General features: G+C 35.1%; 1 protein-coding gene across 4 annotated transcripts in view; it reads right to left on the reverse strand.

The window, feature by feature from the left end:
- Positions 1-24,888, reverse strand: part of CDC42BPA (CDC42 binding protein kinase alpha) — a 189,823-nt gene that overhangs the window by 108,543 nt on the left and 56,392 nt on the right. For all 4 annotated transcript variants that reach the window (XM_085325807.1, XM_085325806.1, XM_085325809.1 and 1 more), the window contains exons 3-6: positions 20,669-20,760; positions 14,529-14,612; positions 9,517-9,612; positions 7,115-7,263 (exon numbers count right to left, since the gene is read on the reverse strand). In XM_085325807.1, the coding sequence (XP_085181933.1) occupies positions 7,115-7,263; positions 9,517-9,612; positions 14,529-14,612; positions 20,669-20,760 (421 nt within the window). The remainder of the gene's footprint in view (positions 1-7,114; positions 7,264-9,516; positions 9,613-14,528; positions 14,613-20,668; positions 20,761-24,888) is intronic.

The raw sequence follows: 24,888 nt of genomic DNA on the forward strand, positions 1-24,888 counted from the left end.
CTAAAAATCAAGAAATAAGAAAAATGTTTTTGTCCTACTTTCTTGCTGTTGATTTTGGATATCAAAGCAAGTAGCAGGAGAAAATATTTCCAGATCCGAAATAATCAGAAAAGAATGAGTGTAGAAGTGTAGCTTAACTCTCATAAGAGCAGTTTGCAAATGGGAGTGCTTTGTTTTCATCTAGAAGAATAGCAGTAATCAAATCCTGAAAACACCTCCAACTTAAAGACACCGAAACAGATCTCACAGCACAACTTAACAGTTCTAATGTGGATAGTTTTTTCTACAAAAACTATAAAAGTAAAACAAAATTTTATGCTGGAGGCAACAGTATCTCTTGGAAAGTTCCATCCCATTTAGCATCAACTGAGCCTTACTATAAACATTATTACTTGGAAGGCGAGACCATTTTTTTTATATGGTATAATTCAGTGGAAGACATTTGGCATTAGGAATTTTCCCATTAAAGTATAAGGTTAAAAAGGATCCTTTTCCATCCAATGTTGTTTCCTGGCTGTGGCTCTTATTTTCACTTTTACCAGGGTTTTACATACTCCTGTTTTATGAAAGCCCCATCCAATTCCTACTCAAATGAGAACACACAGCATCTGAGAGAATGCTCATATTTATCTGCCTTTCAATCAACTACATCCAAAAGCTACACAAATCTACTTACAAGAAGTCTTCACCTGAACATTTCTTCTTTTCCCGTGAGTCTGCATTCTAACAAAGGTTTCCTTGTCTAGCTCAAGGACTGCCAGGATGATGTTGATGGAGACTCACCAGAAACAGCACAAGGGTGCACTCCTTGTCTTGCTGGCCTTCCTCACCTTGTAATCATCAACAATCTCCTTCTTTAGTGGGCAGGCATCAGACACAGAAAAGGAAGATTTTTTCTGAGGGTTTTACAGCTATCTACATTTAAGGTGCACCAATTCTAACAACTTCTTGTGTCTTGTATTTTTCTTTTTCTTTTAACCATTGAATTAAACTAATCTTCAAATATCTCAAGTACTTCTCAGTGGATGTGGGGGGGGGGGAAGGGCAGAGTGTGATGAACATATATTTTGTTGGAACTTCCAGCTTAAAATGATTCCCTTCAATCCTCCTCCTCCATCAAAGAGGCTGGAGGACTGACCCATGGTAAAGTTTAAAGTTACATTTAGTTTGGACCAGCGTCCTCATTCAACTGACAGCAAAGCCCCCAAAACTTGTATTTTGGCAGAGCAGAAGGGATGTTGGGAGAGAAGAAAAAAGGTGGGGGGAGCTGAAGGATSGGTTTGTAAAAGCATCTCTGCTGAACGGTCTACTCCAGGCTACTATCGCTTAAGGTAACAGCCAGGGCTTCTAAACTTTTTCTGCCTGAGTAATACAGAATGTGGGTCTATGCTGCCTCAGGCACTCACTACACAGCTTTCACTTAACTTAATGCTACCACTAGACACAACAGTGTGAGAAACCCTTGGAGTTCTACATGATACCACAACTAGTCTGATCCATGAGCTCTTGGCATTGTAAGTATATATGGGTCTTTCATTTCAAAATACTTCTAGTTCATAACAGGCTCCTTACAAAATCCTATGAACTAATTCTAGTCAAATAGGACACAGCCCTCACTGTAGATAAGATGCCACCCTGAAGGGGGACTGCGAGAGTAGCTGCTACATTTATGGTATATGGGAGAGGTCACAAGGAAATATGAAAGCCCAGAACCTGCAAAGATGACCTTTGACTCCTGTCCCCTACAGAGGAAAAATGAAGGGTAAATGCAGAGCCTAAACTCATGGAGCTTTCCTACCTCTGTAAAGGAATACCTTGTAAGGGAGAGCTAGCTTACCACAGTCACTAAAAAAAAAAAAAAAAAAAAAAAAAAAAAAAATCAGTCCTGTAGTTTTCCATGTAAAACTAAACCTTGCTACAATTCAAAGCAATACAGTTTCAGTAGACTATCAAAATAATCTTATGTTATTCTTTCCTTACTTTTCTACCCCTGTTTCCTTCATTCTCAGCAGTTTGGTAAGGACATCTTCATGTGCATTGGACATTATGCCTGTTGCAGAGTTTGGTAAACATACTTAAAATATGTTGTTGTTTTCTTTCAAAGCCATAATTATGGTTCACTTTACCAAAAAGCCAGAGCACTTGGCTCATCGTCGTGCCAACTCAACTCAGGCATACCGCACAATGCAGCTAACTCCCTAGACGAGCATTCCACCCCAAAATTTTCCACTTAAGCAAATTAATGATCAGGGAATATAGGATACACCCAGAAGAGAGAAAAACACTTATTCAGCAAGTCAAAAATGGATACGCTGGCACTAAAACTTATAGTTGAAAGTGAAATAAATCCTACAAAGAATTCTAAATCTCAACTGCCTGCTAGCTACAGTAAATATTTCAGGAGCATCCCCAAGATGATTTTCACTGAGGACAAATTGTATGTTCCCCTACTGCAAAGCAAAGGCTGGCTTGACAGGGAATAGACAGTCTTTTTATACCTTTAACAGATTTATTCCCTTATGTTCAATATTTTTCAGAAAGGATGTCACTCCCACAGAGAATTCAGCTGTTCCACATTTTAAGAACTCAAAGTGTTCCAAGTGAAACCCAACTGAAATTTCAGAAGCCAGTATAAAAAAAATATGTCAAGAAAAGAAAAAATATCTGGTGGTTTAGAATGCTAAAAGCATTCAGACTAAAAGACAGCAGCTACTAGAAATCTAGAAGCACATCCTCAAGCTAACTGTAATCTCACACAGCTTGAGGAACTTACTTGTGTTTATGCTTTGCATGCCTATCTTTTCACATATAAAAGATGACATCTGAAAGGGATGTAACTTGAGAGCTTGCTTTGTAATCTTAACTATCCTTCCATAAACTTAACCAACAAAAATAATAATTAACATAGGTGTTTCATAATCCTTCCAAAATATTTTCTTAGTAAGCAGGTAAGAGTCTGTTTAAAGTGGGCATACGCCAATGTATGAAAACTATTCTAAACGAATGTTTTTGCAGTGGTCTGGAGAATCCTGAGACTAAATGCTAACATTCCCCAGCTGTAAATTTGCTCTACAACAAATTACTGTGCAACCCTGCACAGAAATTACAGATGGAAGAATGTCAGGATGAAAACGACTTGAACACATTAACACTTGTAATTCTATAATATTCAAAAAGCTGAAAGGACTCTGATGTAATTTAAGATTGATTTAGATCTAGCCTTACTAAAGTAATGGCTGCCTTAGAAGGCAGCAGCACAGTCATGTTGAAGGGGCATAGCAAGCCACCCTGGTACACCTACTGAGCCTGCGGCTGGTATGGGTGCAGCAGATACCTTCTGTAGTGCCGGGGGGAAATTTCTTCCAGTGGCAACCAGGCCTTCCATAGCTTTTGTTACTTAAAGGACAAGAATAAACACCTACCACCTCAATTTCCACCTTCTACGAAATGGAGAGAAAGCCTGGCTTGCCATTAAAACAATTACAAAGTGAGTTGAAAAAAATACCAGTTGTATGAAAAACACAAGTTTTATATGTTTAAGGTATGCAACTCAAATAAATAAAGTGTGGCATAAATAAAGCGTGGCTACTTAGTTCAAGTTGAGACAGTTTTACCCTAGCCTGTATCAGGATATTTGATAATGCTTGCAAACATAAACTTTAACATGTGCTAAGAAGAATTAAATACTTCTAGCAATCATGAAACTGAAGTTAGCATTAATATATGTAGAGGCTTTCTTCAACAGAAAATTAAGAAAGGTGCTACAAATCAATGTTGATTCCTAATGAATATAAAATCGTACACTGTACAATACTCCAATTTGCATAAAACTGTCAGAATGCAATATTTAACTTTGGCAAGAGTCACAATTATTTCAAATTAATAATTTAAGGTATCAACGTTAGGTATAAGTTTCAAATGAACTCCCAAGGAAATCTTGCATTCGTATATATGTACTTCCTCTTTGTGAAATCCTGCACTCATTTAATTTGATGAAGTTTTCTTTCTAAAGCTAGTCTCAGAGCTATCAATATTACTTGGTAAGGCCAACTCTGCTGCATTTACCATAACAACAAAAACTAAGAGATATACTGAAGAAAAAAGCTGTTTTAACTTTGTGAGTCATTAGGTAACATATATGATTGGTCCCCAGAAATGAATTGATCAGAAATCAGAAATTATTATTTGTTATGTTCTGATTGATGCTACCTGGAAATCTTATATTGCATGATCTTTTAAACTAAAAAGCAGGTAAGAACAGAAAAAAAAATTACAAACATCCTAAAAACAGTAGTTCTGGTGTTATTTTCAGCTACCAAATTTTCTCCTACTTGGTTCAGTATGTATCAGGAGAGAACTTCAAAGACTTCTGCAAATTATCTGCACAATTACACTACTAGTAAAATTTTGATGTCCTTCCCACTATCAATTCATCTCATAATCTCAAAATGCTAGCTCATAAATAGCATTCAATCTGGAACGACAAATCCCAGAACGCACTTGTGGCAATTTCATTTAAGATTTCCAATAATGCTGAGATTGCTTGGTTGATGTTTGTGAATTTTAAGAAGAGTGACTTATATGTGATACAGAAATGGTCCACATGCCAGCTACCACTGCAGTCACAATCACTCCCAAACAAACTAAAAAGGGAGATCAATAATAGAAAAGAGCAAGAAGAGTGGTAGACTTAGGCAAAGAAAACAAAAGTACAATTTTAAAAGGTATAAAAATATTCAGGGAAAAAGAAAATTATTCTTAAAGTACAACACAATAAATGGTTAATATGAAAATATCCCCTAAAAAAAAGGAGGGAGGGAACACTAAAAGGAAACAAAACAGTGTACTATCTTACGGTATTAAAAAAATACCTTGAAAGAAAGATGCCTAATACCTTGAAAGAAAGATGCCTAAAGCATGATTTCTAGTTCACTAGCTACAATCCAGTGCAAATGCAGATGCATACTGGCTACTCATCTGAAGTAACACTACATGCAACTATTAAATTACCCAGTCTTCTAATACTATTTTCTTTCTACTTCTCCTATAGCCTTCACTGTGTGCAACATGCTCCCAGAAAGGATGTAGCCACCAGAGTTGAACTTTCAGGAAAAGAACATTAGTGGCACTCTGATGTGTTTTTCTTCTTCTGCTTTTACAGTTGCAAACATCCCAATAAAAGTAACAGTGGAATGGGTCACATTACAAAGACTGATCATTTAACATTTACTCAAGTTCCCTTTACATTTTTAATCTTTGCAAAACATTCCCTTATAGACAAGTATTGTATTACAGCAGTATTAATGAAAAAAGTGCCAATTGCCAGTGCCAAGTGCTATTAAAAATTTGGTTTATAAACACAGAAACCTCACTGGCAAAGCTGCAAATCAAACAAAAGGACTATGAACGAATAGGGGTTTTTTTGGTTAAAACGTTCACAGTAACAGATAAGCAAACACAATAATCAGTATGTTATTTGGAACTGCAATAAAATGCTACTTAATTCAATACAAGATTTTACACTGACATCTATTTCAGTCTGGGGACATAACTATTTGAGAACAGAAGCATCACATCTGCTGTGCATTACACACCAGCAGTGCTGAATTACAAAGGCTTTGATCTGTTTGAAGGAAAAAGTGGAGAGGATGGGCTTTTGTTTTTCAGAGAAGAGTTACTACTACATATACAGATTTATACGGTAAAATAGAGCAGCCTATATAWAATATGAAGTATTCCTCCACTGGCATCAGAAAAAGATGGCATCTCAACAGCAAACCCACAAATGAATTTTAAAAGTTATATCCAAATTAAACTGAATGCAGAAGCCTTTTACATCAGGTCTTAAATGAAGAACAAAYAGTTTCTTGGGGAAATATAGTTGAAATGCTCAAAATTCAAGAGAACTGTAAGGAAAATACTCTAGTGGGGCTTTTCCAGATGGCGGTAACATAAAGATTTCTTTAACAAGTAGATATAGTTGCTCAACAAYACCAAGAGACTCTAAAATATTCCGAAAGATCAATTTGGAGCTTCATACCAGCACACCTTAAACAGCGCTCACCTGAAGAGCCATGATCTCAGAGGGAAAAAGGAAAAAAAAAAAAAAAAAAAGTAAAATTCAATAACAAACCCAAGCTAACTGCAACAGACTCTCTGGACAAAAAACTTCTAGAGCAAATCAGACAAGCACGAACAGTAAGGAAGGAACTGCGAGTACAGAATGGGATTAAGGACTAGTAAAAACGGACTTCTCGAAAGAGCTAATTCTGCTAGCCTAATGTTTCAGCTCAGCAATTGGGAGTTTTCTTGTTGATTTCTGTCAAAGTAAAAGTAAATCTACTTAGAATGCATTTGAAAATTCCACCTCTTGTAAGGAGTAATGACTCTACATGCAAGAACTACCAAGGCAACCAACAGAGAATGATGCACTAAAGACAAGATGATGCTATTTTTATGGAAATCATAGCCTCCAAAAAAACCTAGACACAAAAGACTTGAATAGAATATATTATTTTCTTATATGCCAAGATAAAGATAAGTACCATAATTTAAATACTTCCCCTGATTAAGAAAAATGCCATCACTTCATTTTTCAAGATAATTTGATTAAATACAAAAGCAAATGCGAGAAAAAAGAAATTTCAAGTAGGCCATGCAAAGATGTGCTTTCAAATTTGTACATATTGAAAGAATTAATTAAGAAACAGAACCTGACCTTTCAGTAAACCTGCCCAAAGATGTCATAGTCCACAAACAGGTTTCTAGTTTTGCTTCTATTAACTATGGATCATTAACGTTAGCTTAAATTAAAATGTGCCACTGTCCAAGTTTCATTGCATGCTTTTGGACATTCATGAAATCACCTCATTAGTGTCTAATTCTACGGTACAAGGTTAGCAACAGTTCCCAACAAGCACAAGATGAAGGCAGGTAAGTGCTGTCATGCTTACTCTTACGGCAAATACTTGCTGATAGCTTCAAATATTTAATGGGAATTATTTTCATTCTATTAGGTAATTCCCCATAACTCCAATAGGTATTTTATTTCATGAAGAGCACAAGAACATATACTATGTAAAATTATCTTTACTGCGGTGCTCAAATTACTTACCTGTGGACATAATGCAACTGATGAACAGAATCAATAGCTATCACCATTTCAGCCAAATAAAAACGAGCCATATCTTCAGGTAGTCTGTCCTCAAATTTGCTGAGCAAGGTAAGCAGGTCTCCTCCAACGTAATAATCCATAACTAGGTACTATGGAGACAGGAATGATAAGACAACAAAGAGACAAAGCAATTTATTGAGTGAATCAGAGACTAAAAAACAATTCAAGCACAAAATAATTTGCTGTAAAAATTATTACAGACATTACAAAAGTTAACTTAGTATTTCTTAAAACAGTAAGTCTCCATAAACTGAGATGCTTGGATGTCCAGAAAACAGTAATTGCTTTAATCTTATTCTAATATTTAACGTACTTTAATTTTTTTTAATAATTACATATAGCCAAGTATGTTAAGCCTCATGATAAAACAGTATCAGCTTCATCAACTGCCCCCGTAATCAAACTTACTTATAATATGCTGATGCTCTAGATTCTCTTATAAAAACAATTTATTTCTTCAACTGAATGCAAAGGAGTTACAGTTTGAAGTATGTATTTGTAAAAACAAAAACAATGGTGTTAAATAGAGATGTTAGGCAAGGACTCTAATTTTCCAGTATCATACATGACAGTCTTCCTTTTTTGCTACTGTCTTCTTTTACGATTAAACAAATTATTTTGGAGAATAAACTTTTTAGACTACTGATAGGTTACAAGACTGACAGACTTCCATTGGCTCATAGAGAAAGTTCAGATATTATTGACATTGTACATAATATAGGATCTGCCAACATATAGTAGATGATGTTACCTGCTGTAATCAAAATCATGGAGACAAATACTTTCCGATTTCTGATTTGAGATGCTAAGATTTTGAARAGGTCAGAACCTACTACTGCACAAAACCACTCTCCTTCCAAAAGGATGAAAAAGCACAGACTTAAGTATATTAAATTCTAGTAGTTAATATAACTTAAACACATGGGCATTTTATCATCAATCTACTTGAATTCTGTAAACACCACTTGAATTATATTTAATTATAATAAAGCACATATAGAAGTAGGAATACACTGAAACATTAAAATGATGAAAAACAACTTCAATTATGTTTTTCCCAGCAGTGTGCAAAACTATCTCACATTAGCAGACTATCGAAGTTAAAGAACAGAAGCTGTTTTGTGCTTTACAAATATGAAGAAACTAGCTAGATTAAAACAAATTCCAGGAGGTTTCAGCTATATATATATATATAACATTTTCCTTGTGCTACCATTAACAGTAAGAGCAGAATCACATAAAAAGAGTGTTATGTATTCTCCAGATTAATTAAGTGTAAAACTGGAGAGAGGGGACTTTAAGACTCTTAGATTCACAAACGCAGAGCCTTGTGTCTATATAAACTCTACGGAGATGCATGGATCTCTCCAAGTATCTGTACTGGCAGAACTGAAAGCATTACAACAAGAAAAAGCATTCCAATTCTGAAAAAGCACTGTGTATAGCATTCATTAGACAGAATAAAAAAACATTATTATGACTCTTCATTGCATATTAGATTTCTAAGGAAACATTAAAATTTAGTAATGACATAGCATCAAAAGCAGAGAGTAATAAAACCCAAATAAACAAAATCTATCAACTTGTAGTTGTTTATCTTTTCAGGCGTAAATATTAACGCAGCTGTAATATCGCAATCAAAATATATTTTAGGTAGGAAAGATTTCATAGAAAATTGGCACTACTKCTTGTATTAGCAAGTCTTGCAAAATATTTGAAAACTAAAGAATGTAAAATATTAAATATACTTTAATCTACAGTTACAATCTCCAACTCTATTTACAAAGATTTAGTATATTTTCCATGCTGCAAGGACCTTTTATTGCTTTCTGGCATCTTAAAAGTTTTAGGTCCTCAGAAAGAGCAGGCAAAGACCCGTCAGAATGAACTCAGGATCCCTTTCCTCGTTTGTTTCAAAAACAGGGTTACTCTCTATTTCAAAATATGAAACAGTAATCAACAATATTAACAACAGAAATTCAGGTCAAACAGAATGATTATGTCAGAAAACAAGTGTACTTTTATTTTTATGAATCCGATTACATTAAAGATGCAAATTTATATTCAAATTATAAAAAAAGGACACATGCGCGAATATTGAAAAGGTTTTTAAACAGTAAATGCCAAGTGATTCAGAAAACAAGGCTGCATTCTTGAGATATTTATAGTAAAATTTTAAATTGTCTGACCACCCTCCATTTTTCAGAATCTTATGTACAGATGGCATTTGGGTATTTATGGTTCAAAACATAAAACAAACAAATGAATAAATAGACTTGACTTGCACCTGAAACCACAACAATCTAAATATCCATTAACATATACAAAAAAGCAACACTCACTAAATAGTTTTCATCCTGGAATGCATAATGTAACGTTGTGATCCACTGGTTATCTCCATTCACTAACACATCTCTCTCTTCTCGAAAACAGGCTGTCTAAAGGAGAGGAAAATAATTATTATAGGCTTTAACGAAAATATATTAAAAAAACAAATTTTGCAAGCTGGGTATCTATTTTTTTTAAGATGGTATTTGCAAGAAAACTGTCTTTCAGTTAAAAAGTCACTTAACCACATCCTCTAAACATGCCAAAACATGAAAAAATCTGTATACCAGAAAACCCCACCATCTTTAACTATAAAGAACTGTAGTTCTTTATGTTGAAGTGAAGCAAGGGAGGAAATACAGCCTCTTCTCACTGTCTAAAAATCCCTACTCAAAATCTGATCCTTCTTATACAGATAAATACTGAAATCAAGTGTCAGTGACAACAGAATGGCAATATAACATTGAAGAAAACAATTAATAATGGTATTATATAATTATAGCTGCAATAGGAGTTGACTAGAATTTGGACTCCTGTATTATTGGTTTCTCTCATGCTGTTAATCTAGCTTTACATGGCTGTCTTCACATGCAGAATTTTTCTTTTCATTTGAAAGTAGCAKTTAATAACTTCTATTTAGCCATGAGCTCACAATCATAAACCTGTGAGGTTTTCCTCATGCTTTTGGCTGAGGAAAATGAGGACAAATTGAACTTTCATTTGTTAGATAAAAACTGGTGGTAAGCCATCCAGGAGAACCTCATCCCCAAGACAATGGAAAGAAAGAAATACAAAGGCAAAAGGTGCCCTCACAGCATGAGGAACAGAGGAAAACCCCAAAATACCAAGACGAAAACCAAAAACTAYCAAGAAGTGCTAAGGTACATCTAAGAGAATTAGGAGAACACAGGTTTATACAAAACAAAGCAAGACAAAATGTGAAGAGATCTAATCTCAAAAGCAGCGAGGCAGTGAATTCGGTGGAGATGTGCTCTGAAAGGTCTATAGGCTATGTCACGAAAAGCAGCTCTGGTGAACGACAGAGGAAGATGATCAATAGATCTCTTCTTAAAGGGAATGGGTTCTGAAGAGAACATTGTAATAAAATATGAAATGCCGGCTAGCACAGCCAACATGCAATTTTGTTTGAGAACGAGAACTCCAGGATTACAGAAAAAAAAAAGTCTAAAAGATTGTGTAAAAAAAACCAGTAACTGAATGGGCTCTGTTTAGAAGGCAGATATACAATTAAACACAGGCCATAATCTCTTCCAACAAACACCGCTACTTCATTAACATTTCATCAGTTTAGTTTGAACCATATTCTGTCTCTTCCATCCTAGGAGACAGCTAAATTTTACAGGAAAAAGATCAAGCAGTTTCTTATTACTTTTCCAATTTCATTTCCAAAACCAATAGGCAATACCAGCACTCTAACATGGTTATTTTTGACTATGAGATTTGCAGAATGAAGAATTAAAACTGAAACTTTAGACTGAGCTATGCACAAGAACAAATGCAGTAAAATAAGCAGAAAATAACTCCCTCGTCCAAACAAATAAACCACACTGTCTTGTTTTGATGAACACAGTGAGCAAGTATGACAGATCAGGAAGAAGAAACATGGTATATTTTAATTATAGCACAATGCATGTGATAAATAGAGAATAAATGAATGAATACTATGAACAAAGACTTTCAAAGCAAAATGAAAAATGGCTTACAGGGAACAGCTTGTAAGGAAAGAATGATTTTTCACAGAAAAAAATTTTTCTATTTTTTAACTTGAAAAGTTGTTCTGTATTTTAACTTGATTTTTTCCCCTCTTTTAAGTTTGTAAACTCTTGACAGATTCTGGAAGAGAGAAACTATGAACTCTTCTTTTCACAAGGAAAAACGACGTAGTTTCTCTACTTGTTATTAGGCAACTCATAGTACTAATTACTACAGAGAGTCTTTTATAATTCCATTGATTTTTGTCACGATTTCACAAAAACAGCACTCCTTGAGCAGCCTAAACACCCACCTCCGGGCAATAAGCCTGAAGTCAGCAACAGCAGCTTTTATCACAGCAGAACACAGTCAAAACAATGAGAGCCAAGCAGTTTAGCCAAGTGGTTCATGAGCTTTGCATTAATTCACAGGGAAAAATAAATGATGGTAGCAGTGGTTCTTGTGATCATAACACAGCTCACTTGTAGGTTTTTTTATAACACTGCACCAAAAAATGAATGTATCTGTTATATTTGTTTCCATATAGAACAAACTTAGAGTAGATGCAACATAAGTAAGCATAAACATGGCTTGCATGTTTATATCTATGCAACTGTGTTTGCAGTGAGATCATAGTTTAAAAGAACTAATAAATGGATATTCCTAAAAGGATGCACTACATTTGTGCTCTGCCTCCAGAGTTCCCTCCTCTTTCCACCCAGAGCCCCCAAAATCTCCCCAAACGCCAGGCTCAGAGGCAGGRAAGAGAGATACATAGCAAACCCCTTTCACTCTTCTGTATCTCCATAGTCTTATTCTCTTGGGAATGCATAAAATGTGGCCTGGCTAAAACCATTTTAAATGGGGAGGGAGACAAGAGATGAACCAAAAGCCTCTTTTATTGTTCACACATTATCTCAACATTACATTTCCTCTCCCTTGGGGACAGCGAATTGCAGGAGAGACTCAGTGAGCATTGTGTCTCCTTGAACAGTTGGCAGAGCTCTCCAGAGGTCATCCGGCCCAACTGCCTGCTTACAGCTAGGCCCACTTGGATCAGCTTAGTGCTCTGGTATCTCACTGCTCTTACTGTAGCCTGTAATCAGCAGAAGGATTCAGGCCTCTAGGCTACTTGGCAAGTACTGGCTCATGTCCTCGCAGCTCAGAGTTAGCACCTTCTGGAAGTGCAGATTGCTTCCATGCTGCATAATATTTGCCCTGGTGTCTTCTGAGCCTCATCTGGCACTCTTGCAGCAGAAATATGACTGTAAGTGACTGTCAACACTCAGGGTAACACATCTGGGAGTGAACGGGCAGCAGTAGCACACTTTCAGCAACTCCGGACATCACGTAATGTCCTCAGTTCCACATCACAGCTCAGAATTTTCAACAGTTGCCAGTATTTGGAAAGCTTCTGCTCTTTATAATAAAAATGAGAACGCTGACATTGCAGCCTATATAATCTCTTTGCAATGTAGCTTTTACATACAACTTCTCAGAACTTAGAAAATCACTGATTCACAATTATCAACCCTAAACTGGTATTTACAAGTCTCCAAATACATAATCTCTTTCTGCTTTTCCAAATGATTCCCACTGCCTGCACAGTTGATACAAGGATATACAAACAACAGAATTTATTGTACATCTACATATACACTTGTCTTATATTTTTAGAGCGTGTAATTTTTGTATTTCAGTGTTTGCACAGCAAATTGTGAAGAGTGCCAAAATATGTCATTGTATTAGTAGTAGTAATAAATCAGGTGCTTTCATCAACATGTAAGGAAGATAGGTTATAGTTATTGAAGGTCATGCTTTGTCTCTTTTCATTGTATACCCATGGGTCACCAAATACATGGAAAAACATAGCTACAATTCTTTTTAGGCTGTTCAGACTTTCAGTAATTCAGCTGGACCCAGGGGAGAGGTATTTTTAATACCTTGCATAGTGAAAAATCTTTCAAACCTATTTATAACTTTATTTTAATAGAAAGGAATAGTTTTTAAACTGATTTTAAAAGGGAACATTTAAAAATAGAGTGGAACTTTATTTCTAGTCTTTTTAACTGAAATAACATAACTTACAAAAATGATATCTGTCTTAGAGAGAAATATCTCTTTGCATTGAGATTAACATTACATTTTTTTCCGTACCTGAGTAATTTCTGGATAAAGAAAAAACACGTTGTGTGCACAATCTGCATGCCATTTATACTTTTTAATATAATAAAATTTTCATTAAGGAGACAAGATTGCTTACATTAGAAACTGGTTTTAATTTGTCTGGGTAAATTTTGTTTTGGGGGGGGGGGGGATGTAATGGTTACCCATTGATCTCATTTCCTAAAAAGATAGGATTAAAACATGAATGTGGAAATCAAAATAAGCTTTGAAGCAATTGAACAGAAAGGCAGCCTGAGAGAAGCAAAGTAGGGACCTCAAATAAACATCRAAGACAGGGATTATTTGACCAGGTAAGTCAGAAGAGTAGCAGCGCTTGCACTGTCTAAACTAAAGAAAGCCCAATGGTCAGAGCAAAGTACTAAGTTTTATTTTTATAAGTCTGTTTTAGAAAGTTTATTTTTAGTACACATTAAAGAAGAATTTTGAAGCAATTTAAAGAGTCAGATACATGTTCCAATTAGAATTAATACACAAGCCTTCAGGTGTAGAGTGCAGTTTAGAGGAACTTTCTTTCCAAAGGTATCCAGAGAAATACACTGAGGATACTAGGAAGGATTAAGCGGTGTAATTAAAGTAGAAACTCAAGTCAAGGTGATGCTGGTGACAAAACTTTTTCAAATGCAGAGCATGCTCAGGCCTTAATGAGGAAATTTTCATCAAAGTTTTGCAAACAGACTTTTTTTTGATACACTGTCCTCAAGGTAATTTGAAACCTATACAACAGTTAACTATTAATAGGAAACCCATTTTTCCTATAATCTATTTTTATCTTTCTAATTTTTCAATCTAAAATCAGACTCTGATTAATTTCTAACTACTGATAAACTGACAGGCTTGGTGAGTTAGACCTCATTAATTTCCAAACACCAAAGATTAGATGATAAAGACTATATTCCTAAATGGAATAAATACATTAAAAGATTGCTTGCATGTCCCACCTAAATAGAGATTCCATGCCATTCGAACCCTTCCCAAAACCTGCTTTAAGCTTATTTTAAAATTAAACTTCATACATGTCATTAAGTAGTGAAGTACCTCCTCAATCCCTACAGAATCTTCTCTTAAAAAAAGGACACAGCATAATAAGAGGCTGCATGATCATAAAAAAACATTTCTGTAGTCTTACTTCAGCTCTCTTCAGCATCTCCCACTTATTAAGTATCTTCATTGCAAAAACCTTATCTGCATTTTTCAATTTTACTACTGCAACCTGGAAAAGATAAATGAAAGTCAAATAAGCCAAAAGGTGAAAACACATTATTTTTCTATTTAGGAAAATCTGTATGTTTTCTGTAATTTCTTTTTCATCATTCTAGACTTTACTATCCACACATAATATCATACCATCACTACCCAGAAAGAAAAACATTATAACAGTATAGAACATTTATTCTGTGAAAGTTCCAAGTCTATTTTAAGCTTTTATTGTGCACCACCTTTTCTAGGTGACCTCATACAAAAAATGGTATTTCCCATTATCACACTTCCTCCTCTATCATATTGTCATGAAACTATCACTGGCTTTATGTTCCATGTTCCAAGACTCATCCTCTCAATCCTTGATAATAACTTAAATTAGTGAATCATCAAAGAAAAGACAGCAATGTATTAGTCAGCTTCTGAAACTAAGAAACATCAAAATTTTAGCTTTTAGATACAAATTATGACAGCAGGTGTGCTATAAAACAACTTTCATTCATTTCAAATAGTGTACAAGACTTTCTTCAAACACATAGTAAAATACTGTTTCACGTTTTTTCACTTTAAGTTCAACGAGCTCTTTACAATGACTGTTGTCAGTGGCAAGAGAATAATTAAATTCAAGTTTCCTAGAAAAGTAAAATTTAGAAAATAGTGAGAGTAGGTAAGCATTAGACAGCAAAGGCCTATGAAAATATGTATTAACAAGGCAAACATACAGAACCTTTTTCTGAAAATACTGCATCTTAGATTAGCTATAATAAAAGCTAAGATAGAGTATTTTTAAGGAAAGATGAAGGACAAGATGTTTACACAAACTTTTTCAAAATATTTACCAGAGGTATAGTTAGCTTTCTATATGCAGGAAACTCTGAAATGTCTTACCCAAAATGGCAGTAAATCTGCYACAGACTACTAGTATAGCTGCTGATCAGAATTAGACTAGATGACAATATTACCATCCCCACTATAGAAAAATTCATCAATTCATACATTTTAATAACTATTCTCCAACTAGCCCATTCCACCCGCTCCCTTGCAAGGACTTCAGGAGACAGAAATTTATTTCTGCCTGCATCTGTTTACAAGCCAACATACTGTCACACAGATTATCATCATCTTCATCCTGCAGGCCAATTACAAAAAAAAAAGGTTGAATTCTATATTCCTTCCACCTCCTTCATAACCAGTAAACAAGCTATGTGTGAAGATGTAAATAACAGGAAAGGAAATAAAACAACAATATTGTTGTATTATATCAAACAAGTTTGAAGAAAATATAAGCCTTTATAATCTATAAACCATTTTCAAATGTGTCTTCAGCTGCATTAGTTTGACGAACATGGTAAAAGTGCATGCTGAACACTTACAATATTTAGATATCTAAACTAAACTATACATAGAAGCATATCCCTCATTTAGCTACAGATCTGATGGAGCAGCTGTCACTTCTCTCGTGTGTAATAATATATCACTAGTCCTGCTCTTTACACTGCTCCCTTTCTGAGGGGAAAAAACAAACAAAAACAAAAACAACAAAAAAAATCTAGGTGCAAGTCCAGCCTTGGGATCCCTCAACGTACATTCAGATTTCATACAAACACACACAAACTTAGTTACTTCTGACTATAACCTTATTTTAATTCATGAAGAATATCTACTCTTCTGTGTGTGTTCAACATGGTACTCTAGGACTGATCACCACAATTTTCCTTAGGAAGACAAGATCAGTCCTTTGTGGCAATACATAACCCACAACGTGGATTTGAAAACATCGGTCTCCTGTCACTTTACTAGCTAAAACTAGCTTAAAACTCTGATAAGCCCATATTTGTATCCACTCCTAATAAGAAACAGCAGGAGGTAAAAGCCTTAATACTGCAACTAGTTAACGACCCTGGAATTATATCATATCTTAAATGTCAGGGACTCACCTGCATGATACAGTCTAGATATGACACCACTATACAATTCTACCTTGAACTCCTTTAAGGGTTGTGCCGTTATTATGGGGAAGTAATTAAAAGGTTGGTCCTAGAGCTGACTACACAGCTGCTGTCCAGCAGGAGTCGTCGACCCCCACCCCCCCCCAGGAACAGTTGCAGAGTGGGCAGCCAAGGACCCGAGCAGAAGGTACGCATTGCACTTCCACCCTGAGGACTTCATTAAGCGTGCWACAGTGACCAAATGAAAGGCTGTATTATTTTGCAAGGATTATCTTCTGTTGCTGAAAGACATGCTAATTGCACAGCTGCCTAAATTCACAGTCTCCTATATGGGATTCACATGGACACAACCAAAGGAGCTACAGGATTGCCTTTGGTTAACAGCTGGAGCGTAGGGCTTCACAACGAGACCGAATGCAATTCTGCAGCAGTACTGCAAAACGAGTAAAGAACAAGAATAGAATTCTGTTTACCAGCTGTGTTTACAAGCAGTCTTTCCATCTGTGAAAGCCATTAATGTTATTCCATATCAATATAACCATCGTGAAGAAAAAAAGAGATCAAAAAAGCATCATCATTTTTCTACAATCACAGCAACTTTTTGTGGGTGTCTCATGGTGCCTTATGAAAGTAAATTCCAAAATGCCTAACCTAGAATTTGACTGTGAAACAAAAAGTTGACGCTTCGTCAATGAACAGTCTCAAGTAGATCCCAATTATAACAAAAATTCTGAAACTCGATTATAGTCCCAGACAGAGTTTATATACACACACATATATGCTATGTATACAAAGGCACAAATACTCTAAGTGCTGTTCTGATGTTCTCTCTTTCTGAAGGAAGTTGTTAGGATAGAAGAAAGATCAATCATTCCTGTCTAGCTATCCTAAAATATCTCATGACTGGAATTTATTAAAATTGGATGTTTAAAGTTCTTTTTTTTTTTTTTTTTTAATTTCTGTTTCCCTGTGAGCAGTCCTGCAAAAATGATTGGTATGTGCTCACGTAAACATCTTAGGTTTAGTTGGATTTTATTCTTTTTCATTCTTCCAACAGTTTTTCATATTTCCCACAAACAGCAGTACAGCCTGGCACACTGTCAAACACCTTCTGCCCCAAACCTGGCTTCTTGTATCTATGGTATATGTCTGCACATTTCCTTTGGTCAAAAAGCAACATCATTTAAACACAAAAAGTTGAAATAGAAGCTGAGGGAAAAAGGATGTGGGAGAGCCGGCGTTTTCTCATTCACCAAAATTAGCCAGCTCTCTAGAAATAAGAACTATGTTTCAAAGAAACATTCAGGGAATTAGCTGTCTAATTTCTATTGAAAAAATAATGGAATCTCAGCACAACACTTCTCTGATTTTTCTTGCAGAGTTGTAGTCAATGTGACCAACCTCACCTGGATTGAGGGAGGGAGAGGAAGAAGAGGTAACATGTCTGTTCATAGTTGGATGCCAAAATTAGGAATGACTGACTATTTCCCAGAGGGAAAAAAACTCATAGAAATATTAACAACATAATAATGTAGTATTTGCTTGCATAAGGGAGACAATTCAAGCTCTGAGCTTTATATATGTTTTTAAGCAGCAACAGAGTAAACTGAAAAAGAAAATTTCATTATTATTTAGAACCTTAAATCTGCTTTCATACTGCTCAGAGACACTGACAAGAGCTGTCACCTAGTGGATTCAACAGTGGTCCTTCACTTTTCTTAACAGCATCCTTCAATTCCCAAGTTTAAAGCTTTTTTGGTTTCAGAGGTGTGTGTTAAGTTTTTTATACCTACTGCCTGAAGACAGCACAATGAAACACCTGATGCCGACAACATGAATTTTAACTGGTAATCCTCCTCCTCCCAGGAAAATGTGTTTTCTGAAGGCAGCAGTCTTGTACACAAAATCTTAAATAAGCAAGTAAAGGTACTCATGGAGAGGGGAAGGTCCCATCATTAATTTGACATAAAGCAAGCATTCTCAGAGTTACATCAAGCAGGGTAAGAACTCTTAAGAGGAAAATGTAAAACCAAGAACTATGAACTGTTACAGTTCATATACTATTATAAGCAACTGCTTATAAGCAATAATTGGTTTAAATTGCTTTTTGTCTCTATCAATCAAAACAAAAAACAGAAGTTTTTTTTACTTCGTAAATTAAAGAAATTGAGTAACATGGAATGAACCTAAGAACAAGTCTGAGACTGTGCCAATGAAAACCTGCACAGACTTTGTAGTCTATAGAATTAAGTTGAATCAGAAGACAAAATTACTCCTCCCAGAAACCTAGAGTAACCTTGGTCTCATTTATACTGTGCTGGAAAGAAATTACATTATTACAGATTTCTTGATCTACCTCAGTAAATTACTACAGCCTATTGAATCATTTAAGTATTTTGTAATTTATTGTTAATGTAGTTTCTGGTGTTTTAAGTTACAGCAAAATTTGGCAGTCCTTTTTTAAACCTTGCTCTGCTATTTACTAGTTAGTTTAAAGGAAAAATAGTAATTTCATATACAATTTGGAGGGATTTTTTAGACAAAAGTCTGGGGAGAACTTTAAGTCCAACTAATAAGCAGATTTAACATATATATCCCTGTATATAACACTTAACATACATATCCCTGCAAATAAAGTCTTACTTTAAGAAGATACAAAAATTAACAGCATCATTGAGAGCACCTCAGTCTTCCCCTTACTGAAGATTTTGACAATTGAGTGGAGTGATGCTACTCTTCTAGGACAAAAAATTAAAAAGACAAACACTGCATCTAGAAGGGGAGAATCTCCTCTTCTGCAGATTACCCGCAGAAAAGGATGTGGAAAGTTACATTCTCACTACTCATGTTAAGAGCCACCACAAAGAAGCTTCCTGAGAAAGTAGCACAGTTTTTGTGGTTTAGCTCCTGTAAAGTTTGATGTTGATTTAGTAGACAAAAATGACTTCTCTTAAAAAGGCAGAACAATGCAGGTCTTGCAAATGATTTTCTGACGAAACAGCACATGCAGCTGTGATTTTTCTTAAATCTTATACAATTTCTGCATGAACTGAGCTGCAATTACTACTGCAGCACTGAAAAAGGCACTCTTACGTAGAAGTATTTTCCTCACAAAGGTCAATGAGACATTCTCCTTGTGGCAGAGATCAAGATTAAGAATTAAGTACTTGTGAGTTCACAGAACAATCTTGTAAAGAAGTATTACTCCAGGTAGAGTAAAATAAGTGAAAAAAAATGAGAACACYGTTCTTTTAAAGGAATTTTTACATATGTTCAGCGATGGCACTTACACAGGGCCATCATCAGAACACGTACTAACATGCATTACAATAAAAAGTCCAGTTCCTTTAATACTATCTGTAGAAATTTGTTCTTCCGTAACTATAGACTAGTAAAGCCTAACCTTACCACATGAAGTAAATATGCGAGTCTGAAACCATTCCCTCCTGTCACATGGCATGTAGTCTCCAGAAATGTGGTCGTACAGAGGATCACATCACAGTTTGAAAACATTTCCAGCTCCAGGAGCAATAAAAACATTGCTCGGCCTCTTGCTTATACTACAGATTTCAGTTCACAGTTTTTTGGGGTTTTTTGGAGTTCTTTGGTTGTTGTTTTTCCTTAGTAAGGAATACTTTCTGAAGATGCCCAATATACCATCTTCATTTCTAGTACATTTGGTCACCAAAAGTTCCAAGGCAATTATGTATTAGGTTGCTCTTCCTACACACATTGTGTCCTGAAGAAAGATCATAGCACATGCATCTAACAGATCTTAAAAAGAAAGGGCAGAAAGCAAAGGTTTATTCATTCCATTTTCCTCAGCCTGTATAATCTGTTATCCCTGGTATCTGTAAAATCCAGTGATCAACTGCCTTGCTTGACGACTTAAAATACCTAAGATGATTCTTAAGTTTTCTCTGACAACTTAAGACTTACAAAGAACCATTAATGAATGTACAAACCAAAATGTACTTAGATCAAATGGTAGGTTGGCCTACGATATCCTTCATGTCTAAATAACATAGAACGTATAAGCTGGTATATTGCTCCCTCCTCAATGTGGTAGGATTCCAAGGGCACATTCGAAGCTCTCCTTCGCTCCCCTCCCCATACGTACCTCCCCAAAGGCTCCTCTGCCAATCACCTTCAGGATTTCAAAGTCTTCCTTATGTAGCCGCATCTGTTTCACTTTAGATGTAAAAGGTTTGGCTGAAACAAAGGAAAACATCAATCACTATAAATAAAAAAATCCTAGGTAACAATAGCCCTGAAAACAAGACTACTTTGGTTATATTCCCTAATATAATATTCTGAAGTTTAAAGCAGGAAATAACGAACAAAAAGAACTAAGCCAAAAGTTTCAGTGTGCTGTGAAAGAAAGTTTATGAAGCTTTTTGTAAAAATAAATTTTAAAAAAATTAAAATTAAAGTTTTAAAAGTCTTTATTTTTCTATAGACTTTTAGGTCTGTGTTATATGTTATCTCTGATAGCAAAAGCAAAGTATAACATAATGAAGTGTTCACTCCAGAAAAAAAAACTATGCTATATCAATTTCTTTGCTAGACAGTAAAATCAATACTGTATTCTATGGAAAATTAAAATGCTGAGGAAGGATTACTGAAACAGTAATACCGTCCTAGACTATGTTTTTCTGCAGATCACTTCTCCAACATAGAGAACACAATACTTAACCCTTGACTTGCAGAAGTGACAACAGTTGTACTTCACCATACATTATTATACACATTCAGTGAAAAGGCCCAAACAGATGTAAAGTTATCATTTCCCTCCCCTTTTCCCCCTTCTTTTATACTATCTTCAAAAGCAGTAAGCAAAACAAGGTCTCACATTACAGTTAGGTAACCCCAGCATGCTTCGCTATGAATTGGTACCAGAACTGCTCTCTCTCTCTTTCGGCCCCATCCAGCACTACAACCAAGCAATCCACTTTCAGCAGTGCACACTCAGTGCATACATGCACACTTAAGTTAGTGATAAACTCACTCTCTCTGCCTCTTGCCAACCCATTCCCCTCAAAACCACAAAACAACCTTTGGGAATTAATAAATAAATAACAAAATAATAATAAAAAAAACCCTCCTTAAATAATTAAGCAGGAACAGGAGTTCTTTTTGCAAATTATTGTTTTAATTCACATCTAATATTCTACACAACTGAAATCTACKATCAAAATAGAAGCTTCAGCAAAAATGGTTCTAAAAATTGCACATAAAAGAAGGTTGTATAAGCCAGTGTATATAAGACTGGAATGGGTTTAAGACAATACATTTAATTTCTAGCTCGGGGCAATCTTTCTGAATGATCCTAAACAAGTCGCATCAGATACTTCCTCTGTATTTTCGTATCAACCAAATGGGGATCGGATTCTTCTAATAGACAGGGCATTCACCACTGCATACTTAGACCAAGATAAAAACAAAATGGTAAGATGTACGGTAGCTGTTTTATATGGCCCACAAAAATCTTTTAAGCTTATACTTTCATGAAATAGAGATTTCTGTATCCACTTATATCTGCACAGAGTTTGAAGGAATTCATATAGCTCTGTATACTGAAGAGATATCATTTTGCAGTACTATTTGTCAAGAACTATGTTTTCAAACAGAAGCACATATCTGTTTTCAACAGCTCCTAAAGCAAATGACACTGCACAACCACCAAAGTACACCTAGACACGTGCAAAAAATCCAACTTGGTTTCTCTCAGAATTCACTATTTTGGCTTTCTCAAGGAGGAAGAAAAAGAAAGAGGGGAGGAGGGAAACGCACTTCAATTACATCAATGTTATGAATTAATCTACCTAAAACCCTAATATTTGCATATATAACTCATCATTCAATTCAGAATTTTGATATTAACATGCACACCCCTTCAAAGCACTTTGCTTGTCCATAATTCTGTTGCTTACTATTCAGGAAAGTAACTTTATAAACTGAGTCAATACACAAAATACCAAAATCGGTAAATTTTTTAAAACCTAACAAAACCACGAAACTCCCTTTCTCCAAATATTTACAGATTATTTAATCCATAAATTAAAAAGTTACACCTAAAAATTAACAATGGAGAAAACACAAAGTCTCATCTTTCTCCTGTTAAGCAATATAGCACAAACCCATTCATGTCAAAGGTATAATGGATCAAATTCTGGAAGACAGGCATTTCCACACTCCTGAATTAACCAAAGAAATGGATTAGCTAAGTATTTGCTAAATGAAACAGCTATAAAATGAAGAAAAAAATTCTCCAAAATTAAACAATACTGACCTTCCTCAAAAAAGAAGTACAATTGTGCAAAAAGAAAATAAACTAAACATATTTGAATACTTAGATAGACTAGCTAGCTAGAATCCCTTCAGAGGAAAAGTTGACCCAAATTTAACCTAATTCATGGTACCTTTAATCAGTAAGCCAAATACTTTCGTAATTACTCCAGATATTGTCCTATAAGTAGGATTCAGATTTCCTACAAAACTAGCTTTGTTGCATTAATCAATTACAGTGACATCAAACAGTAACAATAGAAGCATTCATAAATATTAAATAAAATAAAGTGGTGAACAGGCTTCAAAATTAATTTTTTTCTGCTCCCTTATAAGAACATCAGCAACCTTTAAGAAATCCAAATCACTTCACTTCAAGTTCAAATTTCCAAGATTTGTGGGGAAGCAATTAAATTAGATTCTGATTTTAAGGAATATTATGGAAAGTAAATGCAACTATGTATGCAATATCGCAAGTTGAACTTTCTTATCAGACTACAATGATACACTCTCAAGTCAAAAATATTAAATAATTTTTGTATTTCAGACTCTGCCCCAAAGTTCTTTAAAATTATTCTGTGCATAGATAATAACATCTTCTTTCTCAGCCCTCTGTTCGCCTGCTTCTAGCATGCAGAGCTTAGTGCTTCCCTCCTCACTCTCACAGTTTCAGTGCAATAAATGAGTATTTCTGAAGCTGACTTATTAACTTTGCATTCTTGCATATAAGAGATTGAGATCATATTACAAACAAACAAACAAACAAAAAAATCCCCTCCAGTTAGCACTGCTTGTATCCACATATAAACTGAAATCAAAACTTGGAGGAAAAAAAGTGCAATACCTTGTCAGAGTCCATGCAGCTACCTTAAAAAATGAAGCCTGAKAGCAGAAGTGGTGGGTTTCACCTGGCTGGTTATGGGAGCAGTGGTAAGCTGAACTACCGGGAAACAAACTCTCTGCATAGCTGGTAATCCAGAAATGTGCTGCTTCTTGATTCTTAAACAATTAGACTATATATGCTATTATAAAGTAATAGTCATTAAAAAAAAAAAAAAAAAAAAAACACTTTGGTATCACTCCTATTTTTCCTTCCTTTTACATTCCTGGCACTGTGCTGCCAAAGGTACAGGCTTTGCAAGCTTACCCTGACACGTAGGTTGCAAAGGCTGAACTAAGCCAAATTTCCTAAAGCTCCTAAGGTGTGAGGAATCAATTCTCTACCGGAACTTACATTTGTTATAACTCTTGAAAAATCTGCTTGTCCTTGAAAAATTTACTTTTTAGGTCCAGATAGTAAAGATGCAGCCAYAAGATGGTGAGACTCATTTATTTTAGCAATACTTTAAGTTTATAATCAATTTATTCAAAGCATTTATTTATAAAATTAAAATACAGATAGGTTTTTTTTAATGGGACCTAACACAAATACTTTCAATGGGTTCACAGAGCTCCCCAAGCTTTCAATTATTCTTTTAGATCTTAAAAGAAAAATCTTACAATAGACAAAGTAAGTGACAACGAAATAATGACTTACTGGGAGAGCATAAGCTGTACTGTTACCAAGTGATTTAATACAACTATTAATACCACTGATGAATACAGTTTGAACAAACTAAAATAAGCCATTAAAGTCTTTTTACTTATAAAAGAATAGATTGAAAACAAACATGTAGTTCTTGACTACAGCATTTTTTGACCATTATAGGCCTGGCTAGAGTACAAGCCAAAATATCTTGTTAACAAACAACAGCATAGCTGTTTAAACCACAAAACTCTTGCTCATTTTATATTCTAAGGAAAGGCCTGTCATTCTTTAATTATTACATTTTGGAATTTTCAAAGGTTCCCATGGGGACACAGGAAAAATAAACATCATTAAAATACAGCAGACAAAAATAGGTTTGGATTACTTCTAATGATTTGTAGTATCAGTGTTAGTGGAAAGATTTGTAAGTTCTTCTCTGTAATTTCTTTATTGTCTCAAGCAACAGATGTGAGAAGGAAAGAAGACAGAAGGAAAGAAGACAGAAGGAAAGAAGACAGAAGGAA

The sequence above is a fragment of the Rhea americana genome, unplaced genomic scaffold (genome assembly GCF_003343005.1).
Source record: "Rhea americana isolate MKP2758 unplaced genomic scaffold, rheAme1 scaffold_123, whole genome shotgun sequence".
In the NCBI taxonomy this organism is placed as follows: Eukaryota; Metazoa; Chordata; class Aves; order Rheiformes; family Rheidae; genus Rhea; species Rhea americana.